The 23,641-nt window shown below is 43.4% G+C and overlaps 1 protein-coding gene across 3 annotated transcripts; it reads left to right on the forward strand.

The window, feature by feature from the left end:
- The first annotated feature begins 728 nt into the window (after nucleotides 1-728).
- LOC143281303 (uncharacterized) lies at nucleotides 729-17,257 on the forward strand. Of its 3 annotated transcripts, none has more exons than XM_076586475.1 (5): nucleotides 729-1,068; nucleotides 9,097-9,141; nucleotides 11,731-12,009; nucleotides 15,025-15,144; nucleotides 16,851-17,257. In XM_076586475.1, the coding sequence occupies exons 1-5, from the start codon at nucleotides 856-858 to the stop codon at nucleotides 16,923-16,925; spliced, it is 732 nt and encodes a 243-aa protein (XP_076442590.1). In that variant the 5' UTR covers nucleotides 729-855; the 3' UTR covers nucleotides 16,926-17,257. The 3 variants fall into 3 exon arrangements, with proteins under 3 accessions (XP_076442590.1, XP_076442591.1, XP_076442593.1); XM_076586476.1 differs by lacking the exon at nucleotides 729-1,068 and adding an exon at nucleotides 3,040-3,330; XM_076586478.1 differs by lacking the exon at nucleotides 729-1,068 and adding an exon at nucleotides 5,174-5,435.
- Nucleotides 17,258-23,641: the final 6,384 nt, after the last annotated feature.

Genomic DNA, 23,641 nt, shown 5'->3' on the forward strand with positions numbered 1-23,641 from the left:
CATGTTTGTGTGCGCGCCCTCGTAGGTGCATGTGTGCCCGCTCTTGGTGCATTCAACGAGTGGCTTGGGATCAGAGGTCGGAGTGTGAGGTTAAGGCTAACCTCGTCACCAATGAATGACAGTCAGGGTTAAATTGACCAAACATTCACTGGACGTGAATTCATTGCTGTTTGTTCAGGTCACGTTAACACGTTTTCCATCCAACCCATGACCTTGAATCGACTGAAGTAAGTTTTCAAATGATTGGTCATCCTCTAATTCTAAATAGAGTTCAAAATATGGGTTCCCTTTAATCGACCCACGTTGATTGATAATTCTTCTTGAGGAGGTTGTAAGTTACAATTAAAAAAAAACAACAGCAACAACAAAACAACAAAAAACACAAAAAAAACTGGTGTATTGAAGAAGTCGACTTTCCTTTTTTTCTTTTCTTGTAATGTCTGGATTTTATTTCTGTTTGCACAAAGAAAGCGCATGCCATAAACAACACACTGGTTGCGAAATGAGATAGTAAACCTTCACAAGTGTTGTTAACTCGTCCTTGACTACTTGACTAATCAGCAATAGCTTAAAGTTGCATGCTCTCTATCTTGTTAAGAGCAACAGGCACTGTTACTTGTTTTGTTGAATAATATTTATCTCCCTTCGCCTCATTAAACTTTTAGTACGTCCTTGACCCTAAAATCACACGCCTTCACAGACTCGACACATCCTGGCGACACAAAAATTAATGTGATAACGCCATAAGACGCTATAAAAACAGCCACTGCTGACCACCAACGTCATTCGACAACCTGTCAGGAAAGCGTTACTTGACAGACACCCTGCAACTAACTTCAACGATCAACAAGAAAAATGAAAGTTTTGATCCTTGCCTTGCTGCCCGCAATGGCCGCGGCCGCTGCCTTTGGTCAGCCGGTCACAGGGGGCATCACTGACACCACCGTGTCGGCCACATACGAGCCAGTGGTGTTCGCCGTCAAAGCCATCAACGAGCAGTTTGCCCAAAACCATGGAGCGCACTCTCATGGGCTGGATCTGCTGGAAATCGTCAACGCCAGAACACAGGTATTTAAAAGAATAGTCATTTGTAATCATATCAGACTGCCCGGGTACCTTGAAATATATTTCAAGGGGGGGTCGTCTCCGTTATGTCCCCATCTCGCCCAACTGACTTTGAATTTCGTGAAAGATGGAACAGAAATTTTGATTTCTTTTCAAAGTATTAACAGATTGTTCCTTCCTCCTCCACCCTTTGACTCTGATACCCCCCCCCCCCCCCCCCCCCCCCCCCCCCAGCCCTCTGGGCCCCCCCTCCTCTCCTTCAAAGAGAGAAGAACAAAGAAAGAGAGTGGACGCGATTTGCACTGCACTGAGAACAAGGCTATTCGACAGTTGAACACTACAACCGTATATAGTAGGATATACAGCGCAAACAACACGAAAGTCAGTGTTCGAACGGTTGGCAGAAATAGTGCTGTCGACACAGAGCGATACCGACACGTAGCGCTACTGACCACGTAGCGATAAAGAACATTAGGTTGGAAAACAAAAATAGTGCTACCGACACGTAGCGATAAAACATTTGCGCAATCGACACAGGGTGCTATTGGACGTGGTGACAACGACACGTTGCGCTGTTGACACATAGCACTATCGGGAGGTACACGTGTATCCCGTACTTTGCCAAACAGTTGGCAGTGTCATGCTTCTGCTTCAGAAGTGTGCGAGTATCACACACATATAAACACGTACACATGCACCACACACACACACACACACCACACCACACCACACCACACGCATGCACGTACCCACACTCATTATTCTCATGTGTGTGTGTTGGAAGATAAGGAGGGCGGGTTTTTTTTTTGGGGGGGTTGGGTTTTTTTGTTTTGTTTTGTTTTGTTTTTTAATTATTGTTGTTGTTTTTTTACCGAATTTTATGTCCACCATATATTCATCGGAATTTTGTGGGGGGTTTGTTGTTGTTGTGGTTGTGTGTGTGTGTGTGTGTGTGTGTGTGTGTGTTGTTGTTGTTGTTGTTGTTTCGTTAACAGGGCTTCTGTACTCCCCATGAATTATGGGCATGTGCCTGATTCATTAAACCATTTGTCACTGTCATTATTTGTGTTGGTGTGTATAATGTGCAAGCTTCTTTACGCTCAGTCTATGGGGCTTATGTGTAAGCCTTCAAAATGAGTCTGTGCTTGCCCATTCGAAGCGTCATGGCGCGTTAGCTTCCTTGATCCGTCTTTTGTCGTGCTCATTGGATAGGTTTCATTTTGTTTTTAGTGTTTGTTTGAAGTAAAAAAAAAAAAAAAAAAGGACAAAAAAAAGTTTAAAAAAAAAAGAAAGAAAGAAAAGACGATGGTGATGATAAGAAGAAGAAAACGACGAAGAAGAAAAAGAAGAAGAAATCTCTATCTCGAAACGGAAAAAAATACACCGTAGACCTAACGGTCGTTTGATAATCAATTTTTTTTTTATTCAAACAAAACGGGGAGAGAAAAAAAAAACCTAAATAAAAACATCTGTAATCCGGTCAGTTGATAATGAAATTGTACGAACAAAACGAGAAAAGAAATATCAAATCTATTTGCAGCGCTTTTAAAAACTTTTTTTTCTGTTATCTTTTTTTCTCCTATCATTCTGATATGTGGTTATAAAAATGAAAAGGAATCGTCAGACTTATGACCTCTGGAAGCAACTTGACCCAGGCCTCCCATTCCTAATTTTTGACGGACTGATTGAAGACGATGCTCTTTTTGGGTTTTTTGTTTGTTTGTTTTTTGTTTTGTTGTTGTTGTTGTTGTTTGTTTTGTTTTTTGTTTTTTTATAAAATAAAATAAAAAGAAGAAGGAACGTGAACCAATCACTCAAACGCGACCCAAACACAGCTGCGTGCTGGGCGTGTCAGTACCAATCACGACCCTGACAGTCGTTCAGTGGACGCAACACAGTCCCCAAAAAGCTTGGGAGTAAGAACATGTGGGAATCTTATCAGTGACGCCGCCTTATAAAAAAAACACGAACAAGAAAACTGAACTCTCGCAGCTCAAGACAGACATTTGAAAACTTTCCAGGCAAGAGTCCGGATCTTGAAGGCATTGGAGAACTTACAACATGAAGGCCGTGATTCTTGCTTTGCTGCCCGCTGTGGCTCTCTGTCAAATCGGTCTGTCAGGGGGCATCACTGACACCACCGTGTCGGCCACGTACGAACCAGTTGAGTTCGCTGTGAAAGCCATCAACCAACAGTTTTCGAAGTCCAGTGGTGGTACTGCCCCGCAGTTGAACTTGGTGGAGGTCGTCCACGCCAGAACACAGGTCTCTCTCTCTCTCTCTCTTTCTCTCCCCTCTCTCTCTCTCTCTCTCTCTCTGTGATTGCACGCGCTAAAGTTCTCTTCTTTTCCTCTATTCTTCATAAGTTCAAATCTGGTTTGGGTGGATATTAATTTTGTCAATGAAAATTTCAATGCAAGTGTTGGCATTGATTTGTTTTTCTTCTTCTTCTTTTTTATTTTTTTATTTTTTGAGAAGAAAGAATATGCATATTTCAGAAATTGATTTCATCATGAATCAGTGGACTCGGAAGCAAAATGGGTTTTAGCCGCAAAGTGCATGAGGCGTTTGGATCAATCAAACCATGAAAGTGTAAACTTATTCAAGGTCACAGTGCTTTGGAACACTGCCTGCAGTATTTTGTCCGGCGCGTGATTAGAATTTTCTGGAGCGAAAGATGTGAGACCAATGTTTGTGTAGGGTGTAGGGATTTGTCATCAAGCTCTGACACCTTGAAACTCGGGGGAAATGACTCCCCTCTCAGTTGTCAAAAATGTAGGCATGAGGATGTCGTAGTGGTGAAACACCCGTTCATCTGTTAGCAACGGAATTTTCCATTATATGTCTGTCACTGGTGATATGCAGCTGGGTATTCTTCATTGATTCGTGCCTTTCGGATTAAGTTATATAGATTTTACCTGTTTAAAATCCATCTCTTTGCCCATCTGAAAAAAAGAAAAGGAAAAATGTTTCTCACACCCCATTCACTGCACCGCGGCACTTTCTTATTAGGCCTACTTTCATAACTTTGCCGCATGTGTCACACACACACACACATATATATATATATATGTGTGTGTGTGTGTGTGTGTGTGTGCATAGGCTACTACACTTATATCATTGCAATCGACCAGTTCAAAAGTACATGTAACAGCATATAAAATATATTTCCTAGTTTGATATGTCTCATGATTCTTTGTATTCATATTACTTGTAAAGTATATGCTTGAATCTTTGTATTCTTACTTAGTTCTATAGTAGATGCATGATTGCATTCATACTCAGGAGGCGCCGTAGCTGAATCGGTTAGACATTTAGCCTTCAGGATCTCATTATATTGTGATTGTGTTCTTTCTTCTTTCACTTTCAAATTTTGTTATGTAGATTTTTTTTCTGACTTGACAGACAAAGCTTGTTCAGTGTCCATGGATATGTTTCATCTCTGGTTATGAAATGTGTTGCAATCCGACTGAAGGAAAACTGGTCTCTCTTGTGGACTGTCCGTGAAAATTTTAGATCTGTATAATTTTTTTCTTCTTTTTCATTTTCGCTTCCTTCTGCCGTAATCGTTTTCATTAATCTTTAACATGTATTTTCTGCCTTGACAGAAGTCTTCAATTCAGACTACATGAATGTGTTTCCCTTCCAGTTATGAAAGTTGTTGTGTGCGGATGCGAAGGAATATTGATGTTCCCAGTTTGCCATCAACGAATATTGTAGATATGTATCTTTCACCTACTGTCTTGTCATTTCTTTGTTTGCAGTTAACTTTCCTGATATAATCCAATACATTTATTTTCTGACTCGACACACGAGTCGTTATCATCCAGGCTTGGCTGTCTGCCACAGTGAGCAGAATTCAAATATACAGCCGAACTTGGGAGTTGCTGCTGCGCAAAGACTATCAAACAGTGCTCTGCAGCGCAGCAGATCTGTAGCACTGTCAGTATCTGTTTGCTCGAGGCCATTTCAAACAGGCGTAGTAATTTGTCACAGGGTATTTGCCATGCAATCTCCCAAACTGCAAAAGCAGCAACAGATGGGTCGCTAGCGTATCACTGGTATCAGTGTCGCTGCCTTTTATAAAGAAATCCCCAGCCCTTCAAGACCTAAACCGACTTGGACAACCATCCTGGCTGGAATAGTGGATAGTGTCCAAAACGTTCAAAGCATTGTTCAACATGAAGGCCGTGATTCTCGTGTTGTTGCCCGCTGTGGCTGTCTGTCTGCTGAGGACAGGGGGCATCACTGACACAACAGTGTCGCCCTCCTACGAACCAGTGTTGTTTGCTGTGAGGGCCATCAACGAACAGTATGGCTTTTCCAGTGAACAGCTACACTTGCTCGAGATCGTCCGCGCCAGGACACAGGTCTCTGTCTGTCTGTCTGTCTGTCTCTCTCTCTCTGTTCTATCACTTTGCGGTACTTGTACACACACACACACACACACACACACACACACACACACACACACACACACACACACACACACAAACCCAGAGGAAACGAAACTACTTGCAATACACAGTTTTCCTTTTAAAAACTAGAGAATGTTAAAAAGTAAAATTTTTTGGTTAAAATTTTGCCTACATTTTATATACTAAATTCTTTGTTCATGGTGCTGGTCCATTCCCCCCCTTTATGTACAGCATTTTGTTTGCCTTAAATGTATTATGTGCCTCCTTTGCAAACAGGTCGGTTGCCTTGCAGTAAAGTATGAGCTCTGGGTTCATTTCTCTGTATCTGTGCGTCAGTGTGTATGAACTACACAGTCTCTTCCTTTCTTTGAGTAAATCCCTCATATCTGCTTCTTTTCGAAAGGCCAGGGGACGGGCGCAATAGCCGAGTCGTTAAATCGTTGGACTTTCAGTCTGAGGGTCCCGGGTTCGAATCACGGTGACGGCGCCTGGTAGGTAAAGGGTGGAGATTTTTACGATTTCCCAGGTCAACATATGTGCAGACCTGCTAGTGCCTGAACCCCCTTCGTGTGTAAACGCATGCAGAAGATCTAATACGCACGTTAAAGATCCTGTATTCCATGTCAGCGTTCGGTGGGTTATGGAAACAAGAACACACCCAGCATGCACACCCCCGAAAGCGGAGTATGGCTGCCTACATGGCGGGGTAAAAACGGTCATGCACGTAAAAGCCCACTCGTGTACATGCGAGTGAACGTGGGAGTGGCAGCCCACGAATGCAGAAGAAGAAGAAGAAGAAAGGCCAGGGGCGTCCCTGAGTGTAACTGTGCTGCTGCATCTCTTGTCAAGTTGGAAAAATGTTTGTTGAAAACTCGGTCGAAAACTCACTTCTTTACATACGGACCAGTCTGCACGGATAAAAAATTCAGGTCAGTCTCACCACGAAATGTTAAGTTTGAGATGAACAGCGGGGGATGGGAGGATCCTTGTAAGAGATGTGTAGCAGTGGTTGGCACCTGTCATGCAGTCTCGGGAGACTAAGGGGTTGTGCTCTGGGTGATGTTCCTTGCACAGCGTCTGTTGTAAGCGCTTGACAGGCCCAGTTGAACACGGAATCTCTCACACATTTTGCACAGACTGAAGTCTGATGCTGGTCTGTCTGCCAGACTTCGGGCTTTCCTTCTGACTTTTTGAGCTAGGTCTCCATCAGTGCTGTGGTAGGTTATTCGTGTTGCACATGCGTGGACACAGGGATAGATGGAAAGGTTGATCACACGATCCCATATGACCGATGGTAAGAATTTTCAACATACTCTTCGCTTCGGATCCACTCTGTTTACGCATACCCAGATTCAAACACTCAACTGTTGGACACCATTCTTTCTCTGCCTCTGGACCTTGTATTTGGAATTAACTTCCTCTTTCGCTTCGTCAGGTCTCCGCACTCAGCTCTTTCAAGTCTGGCCTTAAAACCCACCTCTTCACAAGATAGCCTCCCTCCCCTACCTCTTCCTTGTCTTCAGTTTTCTTCAGTTTTAGAGTTATGCATGCGTGTGAATGACTGGTGTGGAAGCGCTTAGATTTGTCTCTGCACAAGATTCAGCGCTATATAAATGCCATTATGATTATTATTATTATTATTATTCCTATTATTATTACGAGGCACCGTGGCAAAATCTTTTTGGCGTTGGATTTCTAATCCATTGACCACCAGTGATCAGGGATTATTAAGATCCTGTTTCGGCATAGTGTTGCATTTTACTCCGTTTTTCCTCACGCCACCTAGGTGTACCCGACTTCTATTGGGGAGCGTTAAGAAGGCGGAAGGAGAGGATTTGGCCCCGCCTTCCTGTGCCGAGCCCTAGACAATATTGGTCTTTGAATTCCAGTCTGTCATTGTTGATAATTTCCAGTCTGAACCCGTTAAAATTGAACATGGAGTCCCACAGGGATCTGTTTTAGGCCCAGTGCTCTTCACACTGTACACTGCTCCTCTCGCTGAAATTATCAACCGCCATAATGTCAGTCATCATTCTTACGCTGATGACACTCAACTCCAGAAGAGTGATACACCTGAAAAACTGTCGTCGCTCTTGCAAGAAACATCTAACTGCTTCCTGGATATTCAAAATTGGATGACTCTAAATAAGTTACAATTGAACGCGGACAAAACTGAAGCAATGATCATAGGAACTAAACAAAAACTCTCTTCCATTACAACTAATACAATCAAACTTGGCAGTACATCCATCCCTCTGTCCACTTCAGTCAGGAACCTCGGCGTTGTCCTTGACAACACACTGTCCATGCAAACATTTATCAATCAGACATGTCAATCCTGCTACTGTCAACTGCGGCGCATCAGTTCCATCCGGAAATATCTGTCCACTGACGCAACATCTAGACTTGTCGTTTCTCTCATTCTCTCTCGCCTTGACTACTGTAACTCTCTATTGTCTGGTTTGCCTGCTTCATCCATTCAGTCCCTTCAGCGCATACAAAATTCTGCTGCCCGACTCGTCCTCAGAAAGAAAAGATCTGAGCACACCACTCCTCTTTTGCAACATCTCCACTGGCTCCCTGTCTCACACCGAATAAAGTACAAGATCAGCACTCTATGCTACAAATGTATTCACAAATCAGCCCCTTCCTATCTCTGTGCCTGCCTTCACCTCTACACTCCATCTCGCTCACTACGATCAGCTTCGGATCCACTCCACTTACATATACCCAGATTCAAACTCTCGACTGTTGGCCACCGTTCTTTCTCTGTCTCTGGACCTTGCAGTTGGAATGAACTTCCTCTTTCGCTTCGTCAAGTCTCCACACTCAGCTCTTTCAAGTCTGGCCTTAAAACCCACCTCTTCCCAAAGTAGCCTCCCTTCCCTGCCTCTTCCTTGTCTTTTTAGTTTTTTTGCAGTTTTAGAGTTATGCTTGCGTGAGAATGACTGGTGCGAAAGCGCTTTGATTTGTTTATGCACAAGATTTAGCGCTATACAAATACCATTATTATTATTATTATTATTATTAATTCACTGCCCCGATGGTTGTAAGAGGCTACCCGCTATAAGTCTTCACTTTCTAACAGGAGAAGGATGAGTAAGTGTTCTGGAAATTCACAGTCTGTGTACTAGTATGCCTGATTTTGATAATTTAGTTATCAGGTGTGACCGTGGTATCATCTGCTGTGTAACTCGGGGATGTTGTGCAAATTTGGACGTTGAACAAACAAACAGAATTTCATTCAGAGCTAATAAAGGCAATTGCAAACAAGGAAAGTAAAAAAAGGAACAAGCTATGTGCTATTTACAATATGTTTTGGAATATATATATATATATATATATATGTACGTATATACAAACAACCATCCAACCAAAGAAACGAGACAGAACCTCTCGTAAAACCAGTGCATGTATGAATGTATGACCGGCAGTCGCAAAATCAGAATTGCCGATGAATATTTTATTTTGTTTTCAGATTTTCTGCTTCAGTGCATGGGGAAAAGAAGAGGCTTTGAACGTGAACGCTTGTAGACATCTGATAAGAATAATCACTGGTCGTTTGTAATTGTCATCACTCATAATGCAATGTGTGCCCACTTCTGTTTCACAGGTCGTGGCCGGAGAAAAGCTGTACCTTACTCTGCACCTCACTGGGGTAAGAGCGGATTTGTGGACTTACGTTTTTAATCTTTATGATTAGATTTAGAGGAAAATTGTGTTTGTGTGTGTGTGTGTGTGTGTGTGTGTGTGCCTACGTTTATGTGTAGTGCTTATGTATATGTGTAGGCGTGTGCGTGTGAGTGAGATATTGTGTGTGTGTGTGTGTGTGCCTACGTGTGTGTGTAGTGCTTACTGTATAATTACTGTATGTGTCGGCGTGCGCCTGTAAATGTATGAGTGCGTGTGTGTGTTTTTGGTGGTTATGTTTTTTTTTGTGTGTGTATGTGTCTGTGTTTTCAAGCCAATCAGTTGACTCCTCTCTCTCTCTCTCTCTCTTTCTGTCTCTCTCTCTCTGTCACGCGCGTATACTTGTGCACTTACTCAAGCACACTACACACGCACACCGGCACACACAAATACTGATACATACACAAGAGGCATGTGACAGCACTTGCTGAAGTCATCTGTCAATGAACCGTTTTGCAACTTTTAGACATACAAAGAACACCACACGGTAAGTCTGTCATCCAACGGTAAGAACGATACTGTAATTTATAAGAATAATGAACAGCATTTCAAGTGGAAAATCATCACGTCTATGATTCAAGGGTATAATCAGTATTGTATCAATGTGTGGATACGTATCTAAATCATTTCGTTGCGATCAACGAGGGAGGTGGTGAGGGGGCAGGATGGGGAAAATACAACTGTGAGAGGACAATAAATTGGCCTCTCATATGCAGCAAGACTGTCCGTTTTCGACTGTACTGAACCGAGTTGAAGGGCTAGATTATCTCCCTTTGACCACGTGTCTTATACCTCTGAGCTATCGGGAATCCAAGTTGCAAAATCTTGGAATTTCCGGAACTAATTAGTGAGTCTCTGTAAGCGTTCTTTATTCATTTTCCCGCTTGTTGAATGTAGGAATATCTTTCTTTATGTTTGTATACCAATCTAATTTGGCTTAGTTGGGGGGAAAAAATCTTCCGAATTTTTGCTTTTGGTTAGAGTTTATGAAAATTAGTTGTTAATCTGTTTGCCGGTGAACAATAGTAATTCTGGGGTTAAATCTGAGGGCACTGCAATGTGTGGAGGAAGGATTAAATAGCACCTTGGGCATTTTCAAAGAGCTCTGGGTCATTTTGGCTCCAACCACTGAAGGGACAGCATCACAGAACAAGCAGGTGCTTTAGAAAAGGAACGACCTGGGTGACCTAGGTTCACCGACAGAATGTGTGTGTGAGGCTGACAGACAGCGGGCACGAACGCCTGTTGGAACATCTTAGTCCTGAGGTTTTTTTTGGTTTTTTTGTTTGGTTGGTTTTTTTCGTTGAATAACAGAATTGAATGGAGAGTTGGACGTGAGTGTGGTACGAAGAGTCAAGTTGGACGTGAGTGTGGTACGAAGAGTTGGACGTGAGTGTGGTACGAGTCTGCATCAATGTATGACAAAACAACACTTAACACTTCGTCCTTCAACACTAGGTCGAAGTTATTGCTGGAGAGTAATTAAACAGGTGAAGGGGGATATTGAAGGATAAGAGAATCAAACAAGAGTCATCTGAAGAAGAAACCATTTTCAGTCCAGATGGGAAAGAGGTCAGATTCCGCAGGCTAGGACGAAGCTTGCCATGGTATACATACCGACAATGCTCGGTTACATTTTTTTTTAAGTCAGTGCTGAAGAGACAAACTGTTGTCCCTATTTTGTTGAATGAGCGAAATTTTGCCCAGCGAGTGTTTTCAAAGACGTGGTGCAGTGACTTATCTTGTCCGGTGAGGTAGGGGTTTTGATGAGGAGTCGGCCAGGCCACGTAACAGAGAGGGGACGAGAGCTGTATCTGAAAAGTAGGGCATGGAGGAGGGACATGTACAACGAGGCGTAGAATGCAAACAAGTGTGTGCTGCAGGATCAGGTCTTACACGTCCAGCACAGCTTTTGACGGTGCCATCAGGGTTTATAAGTATTTATAACACGCCATTTGTTAGAGGGTACATTTTGTGCTGCTGCTTAGGAATGGACTCTCTCTCCCTCCTCTCCCTCCCTCCATCTCTCTCTCTCTTTCTCAGTTACAGACAATCAAGCACACTGGAACAGATAACAGTGTGTTCACCTCTCAGTGCTTTCTCAGCCAGCAAGGTTTATGCAAATAAATTATTCATCTTTGATTCCACCCTCTATCTTTCCCGCTACACCCCAGACTCCTCCCCCTCCTCTCCTACTATTTTTATATCTTTTTTTTTTTTTTAATGATAATATCCCAACATGAAAAATAAAACTGACTAAATGTCTACAATCACCAATGGGTATGACGGGACATTAAACAGACTTCCTCCTGTAAATGATAACATGACGGGTGCTGTGGTCAGATAGTTCGATACCCCGGCCGTGGAACTTGGTGAGTTAAGATAGGCTGTCTGTTGCGAGGATGGGCGCTGTATAAGTGCCCGTACCATCACCATCATTCAAATGTGGAATTTAATACTTTTAACTAAAATGTATACAATTAGCAGTGTGTGTGACGGGACATTGAACAAAATCTCCCCCTCCTCCCCCTCCTCCTCCTCCTCCTCCATGCTTCAGGACTACTACTGTGACGTCAACGTGTGGTACCGTGCCTGGCTGCAAGGCGACGAACGTCTCATCATCACCGACGGCCCTACCTGCTCCCAGCACCAGCCCGCGAAACGCGCCAGGGTGGGCGGCATCGGCGACCCCAAGCCCCTGCCAGACTCCGGCGACGCCGAGGGAGCCGCCATCGTCAAGGCTCTGGAGTTCGCTGCCTGCTCCCTCAACGACCGAATGAACTCCATCTTCTCCTCTGTTCTCGGGGACACCTCTGCCGTCACCTACACTTCGCAGGTACGGGTGCCTACTGGAGGGGGAGGAGGGTAGGATGGGTGGGGGTGGGCTGCTGCTATGGAGTGTAGACCAGGTCGACTACCATCTCTGGCATTGAATTGCTACAGGTAGGAAGGTGACAGAATGTGGGGTGGGGGGTTGGGGGGGGGGGGCGGGGGTAAGGAGGGAGAGGGGGGGATTAGGACGTTTATCTGCCAGGACAGTGTCCGTGGGTGGAGAGGGTGGGGTGGGGGGGTAAGGGGAGGGGGCTGGGTTCGAATCCCCGTTTCTCCCCATCTCCCAGGTTTGACTGGAGAAACCATTTTTGCGTGTAGTCACTCGGGTGAGACGATAAACAGAGGTCACGTGTGCAGCACGTACTTGACGCACTGAGAAAAGAAAGACATGGTAATATAAGTTTTTGACAAAATTCTGGAGAAGTAATGCACTCTGATGGGTACACAACAAACAAACACACACACACACACACACACACACACACACACACATATATATATATATATATATATATATATATATATATATATATATATATATATATATGCATGCATGCATACATGCACGAACAAGCGCGTTGAGTTATGATCCTGGTCGGGCATCTGCGTAACAGATGTGGCGAAGCATATGGATTTGTCCGAGCGCGATGACACCACCTTGAGAAACAGACTGTGCGGAACCGGTGTAACAGGCCGAACACTACCCCTGACTAGTTTATACCCAGGGTGTGAAGTAGCCTAGGTTACTTTATCCCCCAGGGTTTAAACCAGCTTTGGCCAAGTTTCACCCCTCTTGGCCGGAATATACCTCTGTGTACACTTCGCTCACCCAACCGGTTTGCATCACATTTTTATTTTTTTTTACCTACCTTTAATCAAGTTTCAAGCTGTAGTTATCCTTTCACACCTATTTTGGTATGGAGGACTACTATCAAATGATAATTCCATGCCCAAAATAAGACATTGCTTGGACAAGGTCACTTTATACAGGGGCGTAGTCAGGACGGGGTAGAGTCTGGCCTGCTTCACCAGGATTGGTCGAAGGGGAAAATTTAACAGGGAAGTGGAAGCGACCGACGCCCACACGAGTTAGACACGAACTGATTTGCCCGGATAGCTTGCACGCACAGTCAAACCATGATTCTGAGGTGACTCCCTCTCATTGGGTAGAACAGGGAGTGGAGGGCCTGCTGTGGACATGCTAACGTCCATATTCTAAATATGTTTCTGTTTAATAATTACGATGTAACAATTAATTGCGATGTTTTTAAAAGCGAATATGTGAAATGCTTTTATTTGAGAACATATGTTTATTACTCTTGTTTAATCAAGTTATCTGCGTGTGTGGGGTGGGTGGGGGGCGGGGGGGGGGGGGGTTGCGGGTGTGTGCTGATTATCTGGTTGTGGTTTTCCGCAATTCATCTTTATTCTTATCTTATCTGTCTATTATAATCAATGTGCAGTATAGTAGGCTATGTTTACAATTATATTCAAATAATGTTTCTTAATTTTTTCTGTTTTTTACATTAAGAATACTAGTTATTACCTGCAGTGTGTGGATGTATGTATGAAACGATGTATGTGATATTTTTTACATTTGTATCTTCGTAATATTTGTAGGGGCTGTTGTTGGCTTTTATAGTTATGGTCCCCATGTTGTTTACTTGTCTATGTTGTGATAATGCACCTGACCAAATTTCTCCAGTTGGAGATAATAAAGTTATTCTTATCTTATCTTATCTTAGGCTGAACTGAGCTTGAATTGAAGGGTGGTGGTGCGGAGGCAGAAGGAAGGGTGGGGGAGTTAGGCTGTCGGGTGGCTTGAGAACACGCCAGCTACATCTCTGGTTTTACATCTGCGCAGAAGAACTGGTACTTGAAAGATATAGTAGGAAAATAGGAAGGTTATTGTTATGTGGGCTAAAATCTCTTATCACTTTCAGCACTTGGGGGTCAGGTGTAAGACGAAAACGGTAGGTGGGGTGAGGAGGCCGGTAGTATTGCTTGAATAACTTGTATTTCGTGTCTCAAACCATGAGTCTGAGTTGGCGCCCTCTGATTGGATAGAACTTAAAACAGACAAGGCCGACTGGTGACCTTGCAGACGACTAGGAACCGGGTTCCATTCCCGCAAGGATCGAGACTGGATTGCATAGACTTCAGCAGCGCGAACTTTATTCATCGTTAAGAATTTTCCGAAGTCTGGCCTAAAATTTGGAATCTTCTTTACGCTAAGCAGACTTAGCGAGGCTATGATCGCTTATCCAATGCAGCCCGATACCATATCTCACCTTGTGTGGTAGTCAGGGTGGTTTAGGCTGTCAGATGAGACGAAGGAGCCGAGTTCTCGTGTTCAGCGTGCACCTTAACACACATTAAAGAACCCTGGGCCAATATTTCACATCCCGATTGATGTAAGAACTGCCGTTATTGGCCCAAGAGTGATGGTTTTAGGTGAGGGAATAATGACCTCTCACGAACAGGTGGATGTGGGAGTTCATCATTTAGTCCAGGTGTGATGTCTTCACATGAGGACAAGTGTGGCCTTTCACCTGTTGATTGATGTTGGGACTAATAAACACAAATGTTAACGATTTGAGGAGAGGGCAGGTACGACAGTGGTATAAAATAATAAACAGTTCATTATAATGTGCGTCTTATACTACCCACGGAGGCGCCGTAGCAGAGTCGGTTAGACGTTGTACTTGTGATCCAGTGTTCACCAGTGATCAGGGTTTGAGGCCCCGTTCCGGCATGGTGTTGTGTCCTAGGGGAAAGGCTTTTTACTCTCGATTTTCCTGGTTTCGATTGGAGATGGTTAAAACGGCGGGAAGGAGAGGATTGGTCCCCGTCTATACCGAGCCCTTGGTACAGTGGATATAGACTCACTGCCCCAGTGACAGTAAAAGGCTATGGGACCTTTAACCTTTTTATTTATTTTATTTTTAACCTTTTATTACTACTCACGATCTATCATGATTCGATGTGGAGCTGTTGAGCACAGGTTTGATGATTGCAGGTGACTGCCGGTCTGACCCTGCGCTTCAAGAACGTGCCCATGGTGTCGACCAACTGCCGCAACCAGGGCTGTGCCGGCCTGGACCTCCAAGCCTGCCCCGCTGATGCCCATGGGCTGAAGGTCAGTTCGGTTCTCAACGCGTTGCACGGTTCAAACTAACACGCACAGAAAGGAGTTGAAAGTCACCAGATTTTGAAGGGCCCGGCCCCCCTTTTTTCAAGTTCTTTCTCGGACTTCCATATCTCACACACAAATACACGCACGTATGCACACACACACACACACACACACACACACACACACAAACACACACACATGCACGCACGTACACTCATGCATGCATGTGTGTTCCACACACACACACACACACACACACACACACACACACACACACACACACACACACACCAGGAAGCGGCTTCCTCTGTGCACACACGTACACACATGCATGCACAGGTTACATGTCTGAAGGCTTAAAGATTATTGAGGTGGGGTGGAGGGGGTGTGGTTGGGGAGGGGGTCGACATTGATATCCTTGAAATGTCTTTCAATTTCTTTTCCAAAATCCTGTGTATGCAAGACTGATTGCTCTCAGCATCGGTTATTGTTTGCTCGTTGTTGATTTGTTTGTTTGTTGTTGTATATATATATATATATATATATATATATATATATATATATATATATATATATATATATATATATATACTTTTTTTACATTATGTTCATCTCAGGGAAGTCTGTGTGGTTAGCTTGTATACAATCAAGATATAATTTCGTGTGCGCAAGCACACCCATGCACCCACAGCCACACATACACACATGCACGCGTGTACACATGCAATCACACACACACACACACACACACACACAACACACACACACACACACACACAAACACACACACACAACACAACACACACACATGACGTTTTTTCTTCATTTTCCTTCTTCTCCTTTCATCCTCCTCTTCCACCACTTTCTTCCATTTCCTTTCATATGTTGTCTTCTTTTCATCTCGCTTTTCTCGTTTCTGTCTTTCTGTCTGTGTGTCTTCCTGCCTCTCTCTCTCTCTCTCTCTCTCTCTCTCCCAACCCATGGGCACACTCACATGTTCGTGTGTTTAACTGTAAGCGTATTTGCGTGTGTGTGAGTTTGTGTGTGTCTGTCTGTCTGTGTCTGTGTGCGTGCGCATGACTCCCTGTCTCATCTCTACAGCAGTCAGTGCAACGAAAACAAGAGAGGCAAGGCCTTCAAGACTCACTTGTGATAAATTAAGTCCCCTAGCATTAATTACAGAGTAATTTCCCTTTTTTACTATCTGCACCAAAACGTTTGCAAAATAAATAAAAATTCCATGCTTAGCAAAAGAAGTTCCTGTTTGAACAAAAAATGATAATAATGACTCCTTTTGTTGTTGTGTCAGAATAAGAGGTCAAAGTGCCAAGTTTAGAGAATACAAAAAATATAAATATAACAGTAAATGCTGTTTGCATATAATTAGGCTTCTTTTTTTTAATTTTTTTGTGCCCATCCCAAAGGTGCAATATTGTGTTAAACAAGATGACTGGAAAGAACTGAATTTTTTCCTATTTTTATGTCAAATTTGGTGTCAACTGACAAAGTATTTGCAGAGAAAATGTCAATGTTAAAGTTTACCACGGACACACACACACACACACACACACACACAGAGAGAGACAACCGAACACCGGGTTAAAACATAGACTCACTTTGTTTACACAAGTGAGTCAAAAATGACAGATAGATATAACCAAGAACGTGCCTTGTGTGTGTGTGTGTGTGTGTGTGTGTGTGTTTCACAGCAAACGTGCAGCTTCACAGTGCAATACCAGGCCTGGATGACCCCCAAGTACACTCTGTTGGATTTTGCCTGCTGAACAACACCAGGCACCACCCACCAGCCCAGCGCGGCACACTGATGACTGGCAGTAACTGGTACCACCACCACCAACAACCACATTTTCTGCCTGTTCTTACGTCCAGTATGGAGTATTGAGATTTAGAAGAGAAAAAAAAAAGAAGTGCTAACGATAACTCACTCTTTAAGAGGTTCATAGACCAGTTTTCCATTAAGTGTTTTGTTTCGATTTTCTTTTTCTTTTTGTTTGTTTGTTTGAATCAGTGAATCGGTTATTACATTGCTTATCCTTTCAGGAACCACGTATTCAGACAGCTGAATATTGAAAAAATAAAAACTGTGTGTCTTCCACTTTGTTTCTGTGCCTCTTAGCCTGCATGCGAATGATTGTTCTGGTAGACTGTCTGGTTGGAGGTGGATTTTTTTTTTTTTTCAATTGTCGCATGCAAAGATGACCCTCTTTGGACAAGAATACATTGTGGTGCATCACAGGCTGGCTCGGGGCGAGTCTTGACCTTTTAAATGAACACACACACACTCACACATGCTTGCGCGCTCACATACACACACACGCACACACACACACAAGCATATATTCATACATAATTTCACTCTCTCTCTCCTTTACACACACACACACACAATCACACACACACACACACACACACATATATATATATATATATATATATACTCTTACACACAAACATATTCTTTCTTTTACACACACACACACACACACATATGCAAGCATAGTACATACATATACAGTATTCTCTCTCTCCTTCTCTCTCTTTCTCTCTTTTCTAGTGCGGGGTGGTCTTGATAGCTTCTTGTGGAAGGTGTTGTTGTTGAGACTGTTGGAGATCAAGCCTAGCGTGACTGTGTTAGCGGAGTTGGGTCAGATGTCACTCTTCAGTGATGAAACGACAGGACTGAAGATTAACACCACGGAAACACACTATCGCGCGCGTCACACATATCGGTGATTGAAGACATTTTTTGTCAAAGTATTAATGTATACATTTGAGTATTATCGTTTAGAAGAGGAGGGGGATGTGGATGAATGGTGAGTTAGGGGAAACCGGGCATACGATCGAGGGAGAGGGTGGGTTAAGTTATGAAAATAAGACAAACAAAAAAAAAGAAAAGAAAATTACTTAACTGACTTCGTAAAATCCGGGGAAATAGTTAATCTATCAAGCGAAGCAACTCAGTGATAATGAATGCAAAAAGTCAAAAACATCAACGTTCTCAGTCACTTGTGATGACACACTTACGTGCAGATGAGGCTTCATCAAATCACAGTCCAAAATTACGTGCTTAATGATGAAAAGATGGAATTGTTCCGTGTGTCGGTACCCGGTCGGTGTTGCCGGATTAGCATGTAACTGATATGCTAATATGATTTGAGAATGCACATAATTCAACTAATTCTCCAGTGAGTCCAGTTTTAAGGTCTGGTAACTGAGACTGGTCATAAATAATGTTATTTTGTTGTTGTTGTTTTTAAAACTCATTATCTCATAACGGATCAACAGACACTGAGAACCTCCCCCACTCCACCCCCAATAACACACTGCCGCATGCACACACACACACACACGCTCTCTCTCTCTCTCTCTCTCTCTCTCTCTCTTGCCGACCCCTCCCCACCCACCTCGCTCCACACATTCTGCCCTTGTGCCCAATGATTCAATGAACAAACGACGAGTTACCAACACAACCTCCCCTCCCCCCATGAACCAGGCGGAGTTTCCAGATTTACCAAAACACAGGCAAACACATACAACTTTGTCTCCCCAACCACAACATATTACCCTCTCCCACCCCATTTCTCCCCACCACACTTTCAGTCCATCCTCCTCCTCCCCCGCTCCTGCTCTGCTCATCAGGCGTGACGACACACGGCATGCTCACTTGGCCCCACCACCACCCCCTTCCTCTGCTGAGAACCCGTCACCCAGCCAGCAAGGAGGCAGCGCGCCGTGCCCTGCTGGTTTCTGCCCCGCCACTGTCCGCCGCCTCCTGCCTGTACTGTCAGGGAACAACAATGTGTTCCTGCTGGGCAGTACGGTTCTGTGTGTGGACCTGTGGCTCCACCACCACCACCACCACCACCACAGCTGTATTACTAGACCAACTACATGAATACTGTCTGCAATGGGGGCTTAAATTCAACAGGGACAAAACAAAAGTAATTTTCACACAAAAAAACGACCCCAAAATACCAGTGCTCTTTTCATGTGGCGATAACTGCATCGAAACGACGGATAGATACAAATACTTGGGAGTCATTTTTCATAAGAGTGGAAATTTTCACCTTGCTGAAGACCACTTAGCCAAACAAGGACATAAAGCAGCGCATGCTCTGAAACGCAGTGTGCGAGGGAAAGAAGTAAAAATGGATGTAATGACGCAAATGTTTGACACTTTAGTCACCCCAATTCTCAGTTACGGCGCTGAAGTGTGGTTTCCATTCAATCAAACTGCGACAAACTTCTCCACGCCCTCTATGCTGTTTAACCAATTTGATGCCTTTCTCTCCACAAAATGCCCATCAAAAAATGTACATGTCAACTTCTGTAGGAGCTTAATGGGCGCACACAAAAGATCAATTAAGTTACCAGGACGCTGGCAGAGCTGGGCAGATACCCCATTTCTCTGACCGCAGTGTGTCAGGTCATCTCATTTTGGGTACACATCATAGAATCAAAAGAAGATAGCTATTTGAGGCAAGCATATGATGATATGTTATCGACGAATTCATTGGAAAAAGTTCCTTGGCTTAATTTTATCAAAAAGATGCCGGTTTCAATTGGATTCTCCCACGTGTGGGAGAACCAAGGCACACTCAGCATTAAGCGACTAAAATATTCTGTCATGAATAAACTACAGAATAAATACGTTCAATATTGGAACAGCAGAAAGAACGAGACCATTTCAAGGCTCTCCTTTTATTGCAAAATTACAAATATTTACACATTACAACCTTACCTGATCAGCTGCAAAAATATTAAACACAGAGGAGCACTATGTCGATTGCGAATAAGTGCACATGAACTTGAAATTGAGCGTGGATGTCACTACAACGTAACTAGGAAAGACCGGATATGTAAATCATGTTTAGTTATAGAGGATGAACTGCATTTTCTGGACAAGTGTAGTGTGACTTGAGATCTCGCCTACTTGTGACAGTTAATTTCCAGTCTTCGAATCATTGGCCAGATGGCACTGGCAACACAATAATCCAAAGGCTGAGTTCTCTGTTGCCACAAAATTATTTCCAACCAGAACTGGCAAAATACATATATGAATGCTTTAAAGTTCGCAGTCCATAACTATGTCTTATGGAATATCCTGCATGTGCTCACAACTTATTGCTTTTACTTTTTGTTTGCTTGTTGTGTTTAGTTTATAGTGTCCATAATTCCTATGATGGTTTTACGACAAATTAAATGAGTTCTGAGTTCTGTATTCTCCACACCCTCTCAGAAGTGGCCCACCCTTTCCGTGGTATAACTGGCCGTGTTTTATGTATCCACCTCCCAAGCATCTCTTTCAGTTCTGAAAATATCAGTGTGTGAATAAATCAAGTGTACCTATATTGTTTGTATAAAATACAAGTGCACACATCTGTTACACAGAAGAAAAAAATGTGTGTGTGTGTGTGTGTGTGTGTGTGTAACCCTTGTGTTGGCAGTCCTATTGGTTATTAGTCTTGCTGGTTATTGATATTGGTACTCAGTGAAAAACTGTGACTTTGAACGTGTTGACCCTGACGTGAATTGGTGTTTTCGTTAAACATCTCCGAACCTTCTGTTGTCCGTGTTAGGCTGCGGCCATAGTAAACCCGGTTTTTTACCGCCGTCTTTTTTGCCGGCCCGGGTAAAAGAACCTGCCTGGCTTAATTGCTCTGTGGCGTCACCGATGACGGATGTGGGTGGCCATAGTGGAGCAGGCCCGGCCCGGCATTTTCAACCCGTCGTTTCGACTTTCGTGCAAAACGTCCGTTTGCCGGGTCGACGGAAAGGAAAAGGGAAAGGGGAAGAACTCCGTTCCTAATTTTTCAATGACTTATCTTCCTTGCAAACATGGACGAAGAGAAGTTGATCAGTGCTGTGAGGCTCAGAACATTTATTTACAGCAGGAGTGACAAAAGACATGCCGACAGAGATCTTGTGGCGGCTGCGTGGGAGAACATTGCGAAAATGGGGAAAATGGTAAGTGTGCATACTAAATTGCTGGGTTTTTTTTTTTTAATTCACATGTCTCTCTCTCTCTCTCACACACACACACACACATACACACATACGCACGCACGCACGACACACACACACACACACACACGCGCGCGCGCGCGCACACACACACGCGCGCACACACACGCGCGTGCGCGCACACACACATACACACACACACACACACACACACACACACACACACACACGTGTGTGCGCGCAGATGTACACACTAGAACTGCTCGGCAGAAGTTAGTTGACTTTTCTCGAAGATCAGGTGCACAGAGTTCAAGAAGATGATCAAAAGAATGTGGTGTCATTCTGATGTACTGATGAAACTTCTCCAAGTGATTGCGCAGCTGGGGCATCAGATGGTGATATTCTGCATACATGTGTCTCCATCTGTTGATAGGATGAACAGCGAAACGTCGTAGGCTCCCTCTTTTCTTCCTCCACCACCACCACAGCAACAACAACGATTTGTTCCGTTTCGTCCGCGCCATTTTGATAGTGACGACTCACATTTCCCTTGACCGCACTTGGCCTCAGCAAGAGACGGCCGTCAAAACTCCGGAAAGCCGGGTTTACTATGGCCACTTTGACGGACCCGTTCTACGGGCTAAAGAGACGGCCGTCAAAACTCCGGACGGCCGGGTTTACTATGGCCGCAGCCTTAGTGTCAACACTGAACAACTTCGTGTCTTCAAATTGTATCAGTTGCGTTTCCAGTGCTTGATTTTTTTTCTGTTCGGATTTTATCTGTTTCCTATTAATTTTTCTTATCTTCGAACTTCTCGCCTTCACTAAGCGGCGTTGCCGTGTGTGAAGTTTCTGCCACAACCTGCCCAGTGCAAATAGAACACACACTGACTGACTCATTTGACATTTCCTGTGTGTTATATGCTATACTACTTGTTTGTATTTCTTTACTCTCAGGCAACAGCTAAAATCAGACATTTGCTCAGCTTACCCTCATTTTGAACGAGCATCCCCACTTTCTTTTTTACAGTTTGTTTTTCTTTCAAACATATCGTTCTGTTAATACTCCTGATTATATATAGTCATCTTACAGCCCATTATACTATGGCAACTACTGTGAAACAGTCTGATGGGATCAGGAATGATAAAGGGTTACGGCTTGGTCACTTGAATGTTTATCACTTATACAATAAGCTTCATGATATATGCATGCTACTAAATGATTCTCGCGCCTTGATTCCCGTTTCACAGACGAGGCCTTATCCATACCTAACTATAACTTCATACGACGTGATGCAAATCACTCTGGTGAAACAGGACTAGGAATATATATTCATCAAAATATTTCACGTTTTACAAAGAGACGACATGACTTGGAAACCAACAATGTGGAATGCATGTGGTTACAGGTCAAACCTTCCAAGTCCACCCCTCTCCTCGAAGGATTTCTATATAGAAATCCTTCAACTAAGTTTCCTTGGTATGATGACTTTGTACAAATGATGGACAATGTTTATAAACATAAACAAAATGTCATTCTGCTAGGAGATTTCAACATTAATCTATTCAAACCACAACCTGCATGGGAATCAACTACTACTCTCTTTGGATTGCATCAACTCATTCACAATGCAACCAGAATCACGAAAACGTCATTCACACTACTCGACCATATTTACACAAATAACAAAGATCTGGTATGCGGTATCACAGTGTCCAACAAAAGCATCAGTGACCATTGCCCCGTTCTCTGTACGTGGTCTTGTAAACTTCCTCGGAAACAAAACAAGGGTCACACAACGATCCAATACCGCTCTTTCAAAAATTTCAGTTCCGCTGCATTCTTTCTTGATTTGAGCTTGGCACCCTTCCAAAAAGTATTCATGACTGTGGATCCAGCGCAAGCATTAACAGTATGGTATGAAACCTTTCTTGCAGTCGTTGACAGACATGCTCCTCTTCGGACATGGAGAGTAAAACACAAAACACTTCCGAACTGGTTGACGCAAGATCTTATCAAAGCTATGGCACTTAGAGATGCGTTAGATGCTGCTGGGAATGAGACTGAATACAAAAAGCAAAGAAATAAAGTGAAAGATTTAGTTAAACAAACAAAGTCAGATCATTTTGAAAAACTTATCAGCAATAACAGAGACACGGCAACATTATGGTGTGCTGTTAATGAAATTACCGATAAGCATAAAAAGAAGACAAATGCTGTCGCCACTGTGTGGACAACGGATACTCTCAACGACCATTTTTTAAACATAGCTAAATCAGCACAAACATTTGCAAACTACCTTCCTCAGAATGTTACATTACTCCTCCGTCGCTACAAACATTTTGTCAATAGCGTCTTAAATCCAGTACTTCATTCACTATCCCCCCACTTGCTGTTCATGAAGTTGGTTCCTTAATCTCAAATCTAAAGAATGCGAAAGCAATGGGTCCAGACAATTTAAATGCATCTGTTCTCAACCTTGCTCTACCCTACATAGTAGACTCCCTTACATAC

Source organism: Babylonia areolata, chromosome 4 (assembly GCF_041734735.1).
Source record: "Babylonia areolata isolate BAREFJ2019XMU chromosome 4, ASM4173473v1, whole genome shotgun sequence".
In the NCBI taxonomy this organism is placed as follows: Eukaryota; Metazoa; Mollusca; class Gastropoda; order Neogastropoda; family Buccinidae; genus Babylonia; species Babylonia areolata.